This window comes from Lonchura striata, chromosome 2, assembly GCF_050655825.1.
Source record: "Lonchura striata isolate lonStrDom1 chromosome 2, ASM5065582v1, whole genome shotgun sequence".
NCBI classification, from domain to species: Eukaryota; Metazoa; Chordata; class Aves; order Passeriformes; family Estrildidae; genus Lonchura; species Lonchura striata.
Genome location: NC_140704.1, coordinates 14786087 through 14801758, shown reverse-complemented (window position 1 = coordinate 14801758; position 15672 = coordinate 14786087). Strand labels below are relative to the sequence as shown.

At 37.1% G+C, this 15672-nt stretch overlaps 1 protein-coding gene across 33 annotated transcripts in view; it reads right to left on the bottom strand.

Moving 5' to 3' along the window:
• The window catches only part of ARHGAP12 (Rho GTPase activating protein 12), a 75424-nt gene that overhangs the window by 30156 nt on the left and 29596 nt on the right, over nucleotides 1-15672 (bottom strand). For 18 of the 33 annotated variants that reach the window (XR_014953212.1, XM_085572978.1, XM_085572985.1 and 15 more), the window contains 3 exons: nucleotides 12483-12746; nucleotides 7238-7378; nucleotides 5580-5660 (listed from right to left, as the gene is read on the bottom strand). Coding sequence is in view for 32 of the 33 variants with exons in the window: in XM_085572978.1 (XP_085429104.1) it covers nucleotides 5580-5660; nucleotides 7238-7378; nucleotides 12483-12746 (486 nt within the window). In the remaining variant the exon portion in view is untranslated. The remainder of the gene's footprint in view (nucleotides 1-5579; nucleotides 5661-7237; nucleotides 7379-12482; nucleotides 12747-15672) is intronic. The other 15 variants (XM_085572987.1, XM_077788815.2, XM_085572991.1 and 12 more) reach the window with 2 other exon arrangements.

The window sequence follows — 15672 nt, the reverse complement described above, 5'->3', positions numbered from 1 at the left end:
TGGATGGATGACAGCACCCTGCGACCCTTTGCTCTGCCCCACCCAACCTCAGGTCAAAAAGCCTTGCAGAACAGCTTCAGGTCTGGTTCCCTGGCACTCTGCAGGACTCCTACCTGCACAGGAGCTGCTCTCTCTCCTCCTGCATTTGGAGTATTTACCATTGTTTACCAGAAACTAGGCTGGGCTTGCCTTCCCCTCAAACAAAATCTTGTTTTTACATAATCATAAGCAGGATTTCTATGCCTAAGACTTGGTGTGATCCTGAAGACAGAGATCAGGCAAGGCTGTCCTCTGCAATAAAACTGACCCTTCAAGACTACACACTGCCTGGTGGGTCAACCCCTGCTACACCACATGCCTTAACAGCATTCTCTTAGCATGCAATGTTATTTTCCTAGAGCTAAAGCTTTTACAAACGCAGAACACAACTCCAAATTTGTCCTTGGAAAGCCTACCTGAGAAATCCTCCTTGTGGAAATCCTCCACAAACTCAAATTTGTCCCATTACACTAACCCCTCTGGTACATCAGCCCAGCTTGTTCCTCATTTCATTGGGAGCATCTCTTATCACACAGGGGGCACATGAGCAAATAGCTCATTCTCTGACTGCACACACCACGCAAAACAGGGATTTTTATTTTTTTTTTGTAACAGCTCTTGCTGTAGTTCAAGGACACCAGTAGTGTAAATTTAGGTCAGAGAGTATTCTTTTCATTGCTGAATTTGTTCAAAACCTTCTCCAGCTACTTAAAGGCTTTCTTTGCCTCAATATCTTTGCCTCTATCTTCTCAACCGGCTGAGTGATTTCAATTTAATTTTAAGCTGATACATGGCATGGCTCAAGGCTCTGCCCTAACCTAATTGTGGCTGAAACAAATGTAACACCTCCAAGTTATTTTAGCAGTTGTCCCCATTCTTACAGAGACTGCACAGATCTGCCAGTTTTAAGAAACAGAAAAAAGATTCTTCTTGGTTTGTGTTAGCAACATCTTCAGCCAAAGGAACTGAGTGGGCTAAGTGAGAAAAGACTGGGAAGCAACCAATACTGAAAGCTGGTAAGGACCTGAAGTGAAGCATTTTAGACAACCTTACTGCAATCAAAGATCAAAACAGCAGCATTTAAAAACATTGCGCTATCCTAGTACCCTTTAGCACCTCATATACGTTATTTGCAGCTGTCCCAAAGGACTGCCTGAAATAGAAGAACCTTCCTTAAATTAAAGCTGCCTCAGAACAAAACTACTTTCTAGCACTCCTACTGTCCTTGGCTTTGAATAAACTTTTTTGTTGTTGTGATAGACGTAACACCTAGTGTTACTGATTTAGTTGATAAGAAACGCAAAAGCTGTATCAATTTTTCTTAAACTTTCCTAAATAAATAAGGATTATTTTTGCCCTTTTAAGGGATTTCATTCCCTTCCTTTCTCTAGGGAATGAAGGTTTCTCTGCCAGAGAATGTCAGGGTGGCAGCAGCTGGGGGCCTCAGCCACACAGAAGGAACAGAACCCAGGCAGAATGAGACCACTGGGACAAGCAGCTCGAGCTCAAATGTACCAGTGACTGAAAGACACCTCTGGATAACTTACTTTGTTCACTTTGCTCTCTGGGACACCCATTGCTTTCCCTTTTAATCCTCAGGGTCACCAAGGCTGCTCATCTTTGATGAGCAGCCCCAAGTCCTTGCTGATTGCCACAGGTCCTGCTGTGTGCCCAAGCAAAGGCTGGGGGGGAGGTAAGAGCACTAAACCCCAGGATGAATGAGGAAGATGGACCAGTTTTGTGAGTAGAAATACAAATACTAAAGAAAAAGGAAAAAAAGCCGACTACCTTCTCATACTTAACTCAGGTTTGTTTTTTTAACAACTTGTGCTGCTGAAAACCACCTGGATCCTCACACCAACTGAGGCTGTCTCAACTTTCACCAGCCAATCCCAAATTTAAGCACAAGAATGTCACTACTGCTAATGAAACTACCTAGTGCATTGACTTGCAGTAGACTCAAATGCCAGCACAGAGGGTAAACCTCAAATCCAGCAGCACAGCTCAGAACAAGACAAATTTACCACAAGACAACCAAGTTTTGTTTGCATGTTCTCATATTTATTTTTCTTCACCATTTGATTGCACAGTATGCTCCTGACATTACCTGCCCCCTGCTTTACTGTAATTTCTTCAGCTATCACACTCTGACAGCTTCCAGGTCCCCATCAGTCAGACCAAGTACCAGAAGTGAGGCCCCTGAGCTCACCCCCAGGCTGGCAGTGCACAGGGTGAATTACCAGACTGCTGGTCCATGAACGCTGCCAAAAATGAAACTCCTCCAGCTACTGCTTCCTCTGTGGCTACAGCAAGGAGAGCTTATGCTGCAGGAACTTGTGAGAAGAACACGGGCAATTTCAATATCACAGTCTGTAAATGTTAACACTAAAACTGAGTTCATTCCAGAAGCTTACAGAGACACATTTTCTTCCAAAGGCTACTCTTGGATCAGTGAGCTTGCTCAGAGGAAGGCCAAGCATCATGCTCTTATGTCAGGTGTTGGCCTAGGAATGCCTTTTAAAAGTCTGAGAGATTTTTAATATCTACTTTCTATTAGGTTGTCCCCTCTAACTCTTATTTGAGCTATTTATTTGTATATTTATTAGATTTCTCACCTTTTTTTTTTTTTGTGGTCATTTTGATAGGTTAACTTATTTTTGAAACTTCAGAAATTAGGGAGGTCGCACTCCTGAGATGAGTTTAATTCCCCTCACCCTTACTAGAGATTTCTCATTTAAGTCATAAAACTCTTATTAGAAAACTACATTTCTGGAATAGGGTTGTAGCCCTTAAACTGAATTGAGACAATATTCTTTCACTGAACAGGAAATAAACATATTTTATTTTGTAACTTTTAGTTGATTGTTTGTTGGGGTCTTTTGTTGCTTGATTGTTTTGGTTGGGTTTTTTTGTTTTGTTTGTTGTTTGTTTTTTTTTTAATAATTGCAAGAACCAAAAACTGAATACAGGAGAATGCTGCAGATGAGAAATCTAAGTTTTCTGCAGGATCTAGTAGAAACTATGATTAAAATATTATTAACCATTTTAAAGATTAATTCAATATGTTCTTCTGTTCCACTGCAGAAAGCTGGGTCACACTCATCATGAGCCTTAATAGACTTTTCAGCAGTTGTCAAAGCTACTGCATCTGAAACATCATTTTTAGCCAGAGGCATCCAGCTATTCCTAGATGTTATTTAAATCCACATGACTGGAGGGCTTTCTGTGAGACTGTCTAAAGTGATTTGTTTTGTAACTGTCCTCCCTTCCCAACATATACCCTCACAATTTTAAACACATGTACAAGAACAGTGTGTTATTCCCAAGCATGTGCACATTTATAGTTAATTCGATTACTCTGAAGATTTTTAATGTCACAGTATTAGCTCAGCTAGTGTGCTATTTCCAGAAATCTCTGAACCATTCTTAGTCTAATGAAATCCAGATTATTAAGAACCATCTAACAAAAAGATTCTATTCTTTTTTTGGTCTATAACAGTACATGACCATGCTATTACATCACGTTATTTCACAAGATTTGGAAGGCAATATTGGTGTTAAATACACTGGTGAAAAAAAAAAAAAAACCACAAATAAAAACAACCAAAAAAACTGAACAAGAGTAGGATTTTTCCTAGTAACTTACTTTTCATTTAAGCAAGTGTTACAATGCTGATATCTTTCTATGGTTTTCTCTCATTACTCAGGAGAACTTTTAGCATAGATTATTTTTCGTCAAAGCAGTTTTGTGGTCTGTGTGCTCTTTCAAATTCATTTGTTGTGAGTACTTTACAACCAGCTTCAGCAAGATCTTTGAGAGACTAATCTTCAAACATGTTTAATTACTCACAAGCATAACATCTTCAAATATATAGTTACAAAAACCATCTACATCTTTCACTGAAATATTTAATCTATTCCACAGAATTTAGAGTTAAAAGCCAAGGATTCTGAATCTAAGAGTCAATTGCTCTTTTTCTTCTGTTAACCTTTTATTTGCTACCAGTCAAGATTTACTAGTTTCAAGAAGGAATTAAAAAGTACATTCCACCCAAATGGATCATGAGAAGTAATTTTCAAGAAAAATTTCTAACATCAATATATGATCACTTTCAGATCACAAATTACAAACCAAAGGCTATGTTTAATTTTCAAAGTGGCTGCTAATATAACAGAACTCAGACTTTGTTTACAATAACTAGAATAACATGTATTATTAAACAAATACTAGAACCCCCTCCCTTATGCCTCCTAACATACCTCAGGTAATGGTTCTGGATTACCTTTGCGATTTATTCTAATTGGATTAAAGGCAATTTGCTATTTAATTCAAATCCCAATTCAATCTATTTTTGTGAAATACAATGTCTTCCAAGTCAAAACTTTCTGCATAGCAGAAGTCACAGAATGAAGTACTCATGACATTATTCCCCAAAATTATTTCAATTATACAGATTGAAGTAATAATTACTTCTGGTAAAACCTGGTCTATCAGATTTTAAGACTTCTAAAAAATTCAATAACTAATCAAATGCTAAACAGCTTTTAAAACCAATAGGTACAGATTATATTGTTACATTCAGATGCTACAAAACTTAAGTTATCCAACACATCAGACTGACATAGGAGAATTCTCAAAGCTAACTCAACTCTTCAGTGCTTCAGATGCACATTCTTCTACTGACATAACAAAACAGCTTAGTATATAACTTCATTCATAATTTTCATGTAAATATTTTCTCACAAGTAAAAAGCACTACTTATTAAAGTTGCTCCTTTCTAAGTGGAAGTGACTCAAGACATTGATTTTTGTACTGATAAAACAATAATGGAGAAATGTGCTTTTTGCTGTGCTTTATGCACACAGTTTTGTGTGAAGCAATTTTTTCACGGCCATAGCTTATTATGTAGTATTGAATAAATAGCAGGGAAGACATACATCCATATCACAAATGCCCTAGTTTTTTGAAGTGAATATGAGAATTAAATAGTAGTAGATACATCCTCAGACTACCAAGTGTCCCCAGATATGTCACTTCCCTACAAATTTCTATTTTGACTATTAAATTAAAAAATACCAGAACACAATTCTGGTGAAACTGTGCCATCCTCAAAGATACCACAAAATTGTGCTGAAACTTTTGTTTTTCAACACTTATTTGTATTAGCACTTAGAAGGGTTCTAAAAATAGACTACAATTTCTCAGTGAAAATTTCTCCTTTTTTCTATACAGTCCTTCTTTATCACACGAAAATCACAGATACTATTCTGCAGCCCTGCATAAAACCTTTGCTCTATTCAGCAAAGACACCAGATCTCCTTTGACATCTGAATAAGCTACATACATCTATTTTTCATGTCCTTGAGTGCATTTTTTTCCTTTTCATCATCAGAAATTCCACAAAAATGCAATAAATAACAAACAGCAATATCTGAGTCCTCTGGCTGTTAGTACCTCACGTTAAAGGCCTGATAGAACATGCATTCAGGAAGAGGGGAAAGCCCCAAGTTTTTGAAGTTTCTTTTTTAGGTCACTCACCTTAGGTAACTCCCACTCTGATCTGGAACCATCAGCACTGTAGTAGTATGGTCTACCTTGTTCATCTGCATGTTTTATCCACTGCAGAAAGAAATGTGATGATAGAAAATATAATCAGAGTGACAGTCACAACAGTAAATCTCTGAGACCTGAGATTTAAAGTTAATTTTTAATTAAGTGCCATCCACTTCAGCCGTGTCTAATGCACAACCTCCATTAACTAACCAGGCTTAGATTGCAATAAGAGTAACAGCTTTCAGCATCCTGATTTTTTCCGTCTGTAACACCTCAGAAAAAAGTCCCACAATATCATACAAGAGATTGTGATAAATAGATTTTTTTTTAAAGGTGCCATATCTCATTCTTATCAACATTATGTTGTCAGTTTAGGGAGGCACAATTTTTCCATCAGATCTGCATCAGGATCTTATACACAAAATTACAAAAAAAGCAGATCAAACAGCAAGTGCTCATAATATGAGAGATTTATGCACTTGTTGAACAACTTGAACAACTTTTTTAAAATATCAATGTAAACATGAGATGCAGTCCCTAGACAAATCATGAAGAAGACAATATAATTTCTATAACCTCTACAAGCACCTTCCACAATCAAAGAAGTAAACCCATGACAACTGGGACTGTTCATGGAGAAAGAAAAGAATTGTAATGAGCAAAATTCAACAAGATGATTACAGAAAAACACAGAAACACTCACAGCAAGGCTTTGGCTCAAGCAGGTTTCACAAGATTGCCTTTCTATAACTTTTTGTGGTAGGAAAAGCCATTTTTTATCAATCCCAGTGCAATTAAAAAAGAAGGCTGTATATTTGCTAAAACATAGGAATGTGCTTTACAGATGTTTGTCAGAAACAGATTGAAGAGGATAAAACTCTAAAACTGACAAAAAATCTAACTACTTAGAAAATTCTTGCAAATAAAACTTGCCTAATTCAACTCAAGACCAGGTGGTGCTACAATATGATAAAATACTGATTCAGTGAACTTTAGAAGTTTAAAAAACTCAAAATGCAACTTCAGTGAACAATTAGAAAAATGGACTGCTTTACAAATATAAACAAATACTGTAATTTATCCTAAGTGGGAGAATTTTTTATGGCATGCCCAGAATCCCAGTAAGTTGTCAGTAGCAATCAGATTGTAAGAACAGGGCATAAATCTGCTGATATGGCTGTAGTTTAATTAAGAAGTTTGTCTACATCTGAAAGCAGTAGTGAAAAATCTCTTAACAAAGGAAATTACAAAAGTGATAAAGCAGCATTACATTCAGTTTAAAAACATCTTAACTAGAAGGTCTTAAAAGACAGCAGCTCTTAAAAGACAGTAAGAAAAACTTATGAAGTTCGTTCCTGAAGTATAACCAAGAGGAAGGGGGAGGGCAGGAACTAAAAAAATTATACATGGTATGTTCATTTAATATAATCTGATACATAAATGGAAATAAAACTTCTTCTAGATAACAAAAACATACATAAGAAAAGGGTCTGTTCACTTGCTAAAGCTTCATGCATATTTAAAAAAGACAAAGAGAGCTACTGCTGAGGTACACTCCTCACTTTTGGAAATGAAGGTTTCATTTCTAGAAGTGAATTAGTGGAAAAGATTTAGAACACATGATGAGAAGAAGGAAAAAGTACCTTTTCATTAGTATAGTCATTGGTATATAAGGTTTGACCATGTTCATCCAACTCTTCTGACCAACCCTTTGGAGGAGAACCATACTGACTATCTGACTGGCTGTAACAAGAACTGTGGTCGTTTTCTTCTGATGAAAGATGCTACAAGTAGTCAGAAACATACAAGGCAGTTTTGAGAATGAAAGCGCTTTAAAATCTGAAAGATCAAAGATTATTTGACTAGAAAGAGAATAGTAATGAAAACAGGGAGTTCACATTTTTATATCTTATGAGAGAATGAAATGCATTTTTACAGTGCAGACAAAGTATTTTCAGAACTAGCTTTTACTGATAATTTTTTTTTTCATTTCCACCACTCAGTTAATTTCCACTATGCAAATTTAAACTCCAGGGGTTTTGTCTATCCAAATTTCATTCCTACAAATTTACATTACTGATGAAGAGAGTTAGCTTTAGTAATCTGCATTGCTTTAAAAAAAACTGAGAGCCCTGCTACCTCGGTTTTCTACCACCATCCCTAATTTCATACCTAAATCCTTCTCCTTTTCTCAAATACATCTGGAAACAAAGGAGTGATTAAGGACAACTTGGAACTCCAGTTTCACCTTCTCAGATGGCAGCATTTTACAGCATTTGTCCACTGCAACTTAAAATATTATGAATTTCCACTCTCCTCCTTCCAACTCTGATGCACATGAAAAAGAGCATTGCAAAAGCAACGCTTTCCACAAGACACAGCTAGCTGAGGTGAAAATTTGTTTCCTGAAGGTAGAAATCAGTTATTATCCTAGGAACAAGTTTAATGTGTAGTGCAGAAAAAAGATTTAACAAACACATCAAACAATTTCTTTTCCCCCATAAACCTTGTTGATCTCCTTGCTAACACACTGTAGTCTTATTCTAAGCATCCACTCCATGCATCAAAAAAAAATCTCCCTCTTTCATCTCCCACAACATCTTTACACTGTGGTCTCCTGAGGAATTCTATGCAGATTTCCTTTTACAGTGTCTTGGATCCTCAGCTAGCAGGAGGCAAAACATTTAAGACACCCTGCTACGCAGAAACAACAGGAATAAAACATTACGGTTCAATAACATTGGTATAAGGTCTTTCAGGAAAAACTGGAAGGCAGGAGAGAGACAATTTCAACTCTAAATAGGAAAAAAACCTCTCCCAAAAAAATCAAGCCTTACAAAAAAATATTCAGTTATCAGAAGCTCCCCAGTTTTTAAAAGTACGTGGGTTTAAAGACTATATATGTTTAGTGACATATCCAAATGATTTCTACATAGTTTTTGGTGTTACTTTTCTGAGTACCTTGTGTGCCACTTGTGTGACACACGTTCCTTTAATTGACATGACCCAGTTTACCAAGCACAGGAAAACCCACAGGAAATTTTTAGACCATTAATTAAGGAACATGACAAAATGCAAATGTCCTCTACAGCTTACAGAATGTGAGCATGTAAGCTATGGATTAACCAGTGCTACCTCTCTTGCACATGGGGCAATGTGAAATTCTCATGTGCCAATTCCTAACTACTGTGGGGAGGGGAGGAGAGCAGAGCAAAGGGAGCAGGGAGCCTTCAGCCCATTTTTACACTTGAAGAATGAAGACTGAAGGGCTGCCAAGGGTGCTATTGACCCTATTTGAACTACTGTTTCATAGCATAGCTATATTGTATACATGTAGTTATGTTTACATGGTTTTAATAGTTACATATTAATTGCATTGACATATGGCAAATCAATATAGAAGACTTTGGACATTTTTATTATTACTATCTGCAGAGATTATTACCTAATAATAAAATACATTGGTATTTGCCTCTTCCAAGCAACTCCTGATACTGAAGAAACACCCTATACAGATAAAACTAAACAGAGGACCTAAAAACAAAAATTCCCCTAGAAAAACCACTGTTGTATAGTAGGATGACTGTTAATGTGTCTGTCTGCATGGCATCCATATAATAATAGTTTAGATGCTGCAAGGCTTAACTCATATCCTGTACATTTGCAGACCTAAACTTCAACAAAATTCCTGAGTTATTACAAATTTTACCAAGTCAAGGCACTCCTTGTCCCCTAGCTGTCAGGAACAGCTGCTAAAGCTGCATCAACATGGTTTAGAGAGCACTGGCTAAACCACGTTCCACAGCTTTCAATTTCACTTTCAACACTTTTTCAGTATTGCCTGCCTATACATTTTTTTCATATTGTCCATGCTTTATCTCAAGTCTCATCCCCACTTACACTATCCCACACTTAAATAAAGCCATCTTAACCAGACAGGTGTCCAACCTTACACCTCATAAGATCTTTGCTGTGACATTAAAGAGAATTACAGAAAAGGCACCCCACAGCATTGCTTCTGTTGTCATTCTTGGCTTTTTTTCTATTTACATAGGAAGTTCCTGGGGGCAGAGACCAGTTCATCACCATGCATTTACTAGGAACAGCTATCTATTTCCCTTCTATCACTTAACCTTTCTAGCTTTTAATGTTACTACTACTTGTGAAAGTGAAAATAATCAGGAAGAATACTAATTAAGGAAGCTATCATCCCTTCATTCCCATTTGTTTATATTAAAACAAAAAACACAGAATGAAATCACATTCTGGACACAATTTAAATCTAGTTTTGAAATTCAATTAAAACCCATTGCTTTTCTACAGCTGTTGGATAATTTGTGGATATCTACTTCACATTATGACCTCCTATCCAGGTATTAAGGGTTTGTCCTCTCTGATATTGTGACAACTCATTCCTTTTACTGTTCAACTTAATTAAATCACTTCACTTGACAAATTCATCCTAGTTACTGTTAAGCACACCTTCCTCAGATACATCAACAAATCACTGCCTCTAATACATTTTATCTGCAATTCCAAAAGCTTATACACTTTCTCACAGGCCCTGTCCATAGGACTTCACTGCTTCCCCATATCCCATCCATGTAACATAACATCCATTTAAATGTCATGATCTACAACTTCTTTCTTTGTACCGTGTCTGTGACCAGCTACTTTGGCAAATAAGGTACAATTCTGTTCCTTTTTAATTATCCAATAAAATTTGATTTGCTAATCACAAAGTTCAAAGACCAACTATAAACTATGTCATGTTTCATATATTACAATATCTGATATCTCAGTTCTCATTTTTACATCACCTTCCATTTTGCTACCTAATACAACACAAGTTCCTCTGAGGACAAATCAGTAGAAACTAGCTTTTTATCCTTCTGCATGTACTCTTTTATTCTTAAAAGAGCATAACTCAGACTAGCATAAAAGTCACCTTATAATTATTATGTGTTAGCACTAACCTTTCCTAATCAGACAAAATTTGAGATGCCCTACAACTTCCTGCAGCTCAGGCTTGGATATCAATCTTTACTTTATATTGGATTAAATGCCCAGAGGTTCCAAAAAGGAACGCAAACAGTGGAGTGTGAAGCATGTTCCCAAATGCAGAACAGAAAAGAAACAAAAGGAAAGAGGGGTGGGGGGAAAGGCAGCTTCAAAATCAAAACATGACTGCTGGTAAGTGGATTGACATGACCATGCAAGGTGCATCTCCCCCTAGATCCATATTTTGATTACCCAGTCAAGACACAAGTTACCTAAGGAGCTTATGCTACTGGAAATACAGACTTAGCGTCTAGTTAAAAATCAAAACATGTACTGCCCATTGGTCTCACAAAGTCTGCAAACTTGATAGACATAACTAACTGCCTGATGGCCAACTTGTGATACCTGAAGCATCACAAATAAACAGAAGAACTGAGACGAAAGAAGTTGTGGGCAATTTAAAAAAAGTAAATAAAAAATCAAGCATTCCAAAGATGCAACCATGTGGTTGAAGTGATGGTACAGATGTATGAGTAGGAGTCAGAGGGATTGGTTGCAGATAGAGAGGGAGAAAGAACTCTTGCAATCCTTCCATGAAAAGAAGGAAGAACTATACAACAATGAGAAAATTATTATCAGGAGATGGAACTACAACAATGAGAAAACCATTACTAGGAGATGGAACTACAATGAAGAACCATTACTAGGACAAGGAGAACCACTACTCAAAAAAGCAATCGGCTTACCCAGACTAAAACCAGTCTTCTCCAGGAAAAGGACAGTCAGTGGTAAATTAAGAGACCATCACCAGAGATACCAAAGGGACAGGCATAAACATTCCATTTGTTTGCCTGTTGCTGCCATTCGCCTGAGGCAACAAAATTTGTCTATTTAAATGCTTGTGAATGTCACAGTTGCTGTGAAGGCCAGTGCCAAAGGAGATGACTGGCTTCCATTTCCCTTTCTCTCCTGTTCCTGTTAATAACTTTCCAGAGGTAGACTTCTTAGACTTCTGTGACAGGCTTCGAGCAATCAAAATTTTTCAGTCATCCATAATTCAATTTTAAAACTAAACTCTGGTTTTATAGCTTAGATATATATATATATATATATATATATATATATATATGATACATAGAGACACTTTATATAGTTGGCGCAGGAGAAAATCCACCAAAACTATATATATATATATATTTCTGAAAAGGGAATATAGAAGTGAAATATGTAGAAGATATTTTGATAAATATTTGCTTTCTCTTTCCATCAAGAAACCAGTTAACCTCAGTACTGTTTGGACACAAGAACAGTATTTTAAGCATATCTAAATAGTAATATCCATCTCCCAACTATTCCTTGACTTTATCTGAAGCAGTGCAGCTCAGATAAACACACTTCACAATCAGACTTTCCCTAGCAACTGGCTGCACAGAATAAATTGGCACCTCAAATATTAGTCCAAATCATCTTTTAACATAAATAACTTCACAGTAAGCTTCAACTATCTCAAGCAAGGTCAACAGCAAAGCTTTTCCAAAAGGCTTGGCAAAAGCAGAACTTTTACATAATGAAAAAATCCATTGATATACCCATGAATATGTTTATGGCCTGAATGTAACCTAATCAAAAGTAACAGTATCTGCTATGGGGCTGTTTTTACAGGCATTTTTACATGATGTTACTCTTCTACAAAGATCATGTACACATTCCTGTACACAAAAGCAACTCAAGAATGAAAGTGTTGACTACTTCATACCAAGACACATAACAAAAAAGACAAAGAAAGACACTCCTTGACACCTTGAAACCAAGAGATACCAAATTCCACAGCAAAAGACCATTCATATGCATTACAATCTCATTGTTTTTGATCTCAGAAGGAACTACCTCATGATCTGCATGGCTCTGGGAATCCCCTTTATTACTGCTTGCATCTCGGGCCCATCGTGGAGGTTTCCAGGTTCGCTCCTGTGATCCTCTGTTGTAGTAATAACAGCGTCCTGTCGTGTCTTTATGGGTTTCCCATTCCCCATTTATTTGGACTGGAGCACTTGTAGGTAGAGGTGGAAGTGCAGACTGAGATATTTTCAGTTCTTGCAAATTAGCATAAACTGGTGAATCAGGCCTCCCTTGGCTTGGTGGAGTAGTTGGCTATTGAGAGAAGAAATGCACTGTTAACGAGCAAATGGATTTTTGAATGCTCTTTACAAATCAGAATACAGTGGTAAAACAAACCAACAAACTCCTTCTGTTGTTAAGTACAAAAGCACAAAGGACAGCCATAAAATGCTGGGGTGTAAGAAGACTAGATTCTTAATTCTAAGGTAGATATCACAAGCTATATTTATTTAATACTGAACCAAATTTCCAGCATTTCTCCAGATGACAGCTGATAATTATGTCTTACAGTGGATTTGAAATACACTGGAATCGTCATCAAAAAATTATATGCTTGCCATGCCTTGCTGGAAGACTTCACTTTACAGTTCAAATATTGCTCAGAAACTGTAAGTAATGTGATCTTGTTGAAGACAATACGTAGCATTTCTGAGATGCCTTTTGTTAGGCAAAGATTGTTCCCCAACCTTTCCACTTCACTGTTGATACAGAGATGGTGAATGTAAAGCAGCACTTTTGCATTCTCAGCAAGGTCTAAACAAGCATCTCAGTCAGAAAGATGAGCACAATGTTGTGACTAAGAAATTCTGAAAAACACCTGGAGAGTTCACCTGTATGCCTTTTCAAACATGCTTATTTGAAAATATTTTAGGCAACATCACTAAGTGTTTCAATTATCCCCTTCTTCTTGTAGAAATTAAGTGGATATTCTTATCCACCTGATTTTGTTCAGATACATGCACAAAAGTAGAACAACTAATACCTACAAGAAAACAAAACACTAATGACAATTGCTTATTAATAAATAGTTTGCTAATGTGACAGACAGCAGAAATTACGGTTAGAAGACCAAAGAACTTAATGAAACCACAAGTACTTCCAAATGAGCCCCTACAGTGTTTAGGAGAATTCTCAATTTTTAAAGTCTAATACAAACACACCATGTAGAGTGTAAAAGCACGTGTTTTCACGAGAACTGTGATTATGAGATTGTGAATACAGGTAGTTATTAAACCAAATTAAGGAGTTTCCTGGTTATAGACTGCCATTTCTGTATTTTAGGGCACAATATTTAGGTACTCCAAAGGAAAAAAAACTATACCATTTATATCATCCCCTTGGTTTTAATTGAGCAGCTTTGCTGTAGGCAAGTCCTTGTGCCTCCTGTTGCTACTGCATTACATAAAAGATCTTTTATAATGTACTTTTAAACATTAAAATCATAAGATGCTAATCTAGGCCACATCTAACCATAAATTATCAGGGTTTGCTCAGGCAAGACAGCGTATCATACCACACAATCAGATATAAACTGATTGCACCATAGGTAGAACCAAATATGGGCAATATCCACAACCAAAGGGGGAAACAGCTAGAGAGGAACTTAATGAGATTGTAACGGGCATGGACTTGTTTTGCGTGCCTTTAAAAGAGAGAACACAGCTTGCCAGATATAGCAAGTACAGTACAGCTAAGGCAAACCACAAGTGCTGAAAACAAAAACATGAAGCCCTGGCAAAATCTGAAAGCCAAAATCAACCAGTATCCTCCTATACCTGATTCAAAGATAAAATCTTTTACAAAACTTGATGAACAGTAAAAGGGCATTTTCTACTATCCAAGTCACACATGTTGACTTTTGTTTTGTTCTGTTTATTTTTGGGTGGGGTTTTTTTGGTTTTTTTGTTTTTTTTTTTTTTTTTTTTGTTTTGTTTTGTTGTTTTTTTGTTTGGTTTTTTTTTTTTTTTGTGAGGAGGGTAGAACAGCTGCCTTTGTTAGAGTTTATCTTGAGAGCCCTAAGAGCATAAACATCACTACTGTGAATGAAGACCACCCTACTGTCTTTGGGGACGAACCAATTCTCTGGGATGCTGGGGCAGTAGTCTTGATGCCTCCTCATTCAAGAGCACCATTTCTGCCTTGATGCAGAGCTGCATCTCCCACGTAAACCAGCCTGTCATTAAACCACAGGATTTGTCACTGAAATGACAGCACAGAACACACAAACCTCCTGCTCCTTCCTCTCTTTTAAGGAAGTGGCAAAAGCAGCACCACGAAGTGCCCTGGCTGCTACCACGAGGGGCTGGTGGCTGGCACAACCCTCACCTCCTCCTGAAATTCCTCTTCCACACAGAACAATAGGGCAGCTTCTCTGTCTGGCCCACATGTAACAGCTACTATTTTGTTTTAATTAAGACAGTTAAGTGCTATCAGTAAAAGAACAGTTCTGTGTATTAATAAAAGTGTTTTCTAAATAGCCTGCAAAACAGGATGCTTGGTATATTTTCTCATTGGAATATTTTCTTAAGCAACACAAAGGAATATGGCTCAGAGGCTTCACACAGAGGTTTTCAGCCATTCCAGCATTACAACCAGCACAACACCAGGTGAAACTGCAGGACATGGATGTGCTCAGCCAATACTGGGAGCTCACAGCCAAAGTACTGCCCCTAACTCAGGCAGCATACAAGATAAGTTTAAAACAGTTACATGATATGAAAGTGTCAATGAAGGATTTTTTTCTGAATGTTTAGTGCTTCCAAACTCAAGATACCAATTTCTGGTTTTCAAGAAGACAGAACTTTTCTCCTGAGCAACAAACAAGACAACTAGACATCCTGCCACAACAATTATCCATCCAGCTAATTTCATTCCCTGTTGTTTTCCCTTCTGACAGATTTTTCACAGAGAACTGCAAGATTTTTGAAAGGCATCTGGAAATTACTGGTTTTAGTGAAGCATTAAAAAAATGCAAAGCCACCAATCTGACCATAACACACAGCTTAGCTCATAAGTACGTCTTTGAGGGATATGACTTTGTTATCAGGATCTATTTTTAATAACCTTGTAGCACACAACTTAACTTCCTCATACCCTGAGCCACAAGATGAGGTAGGTTGTTTTGTCTAGGATTTTGCTCAGTTCAAGAGCACTCAACCTTACCAAGGCTAATTTTGTT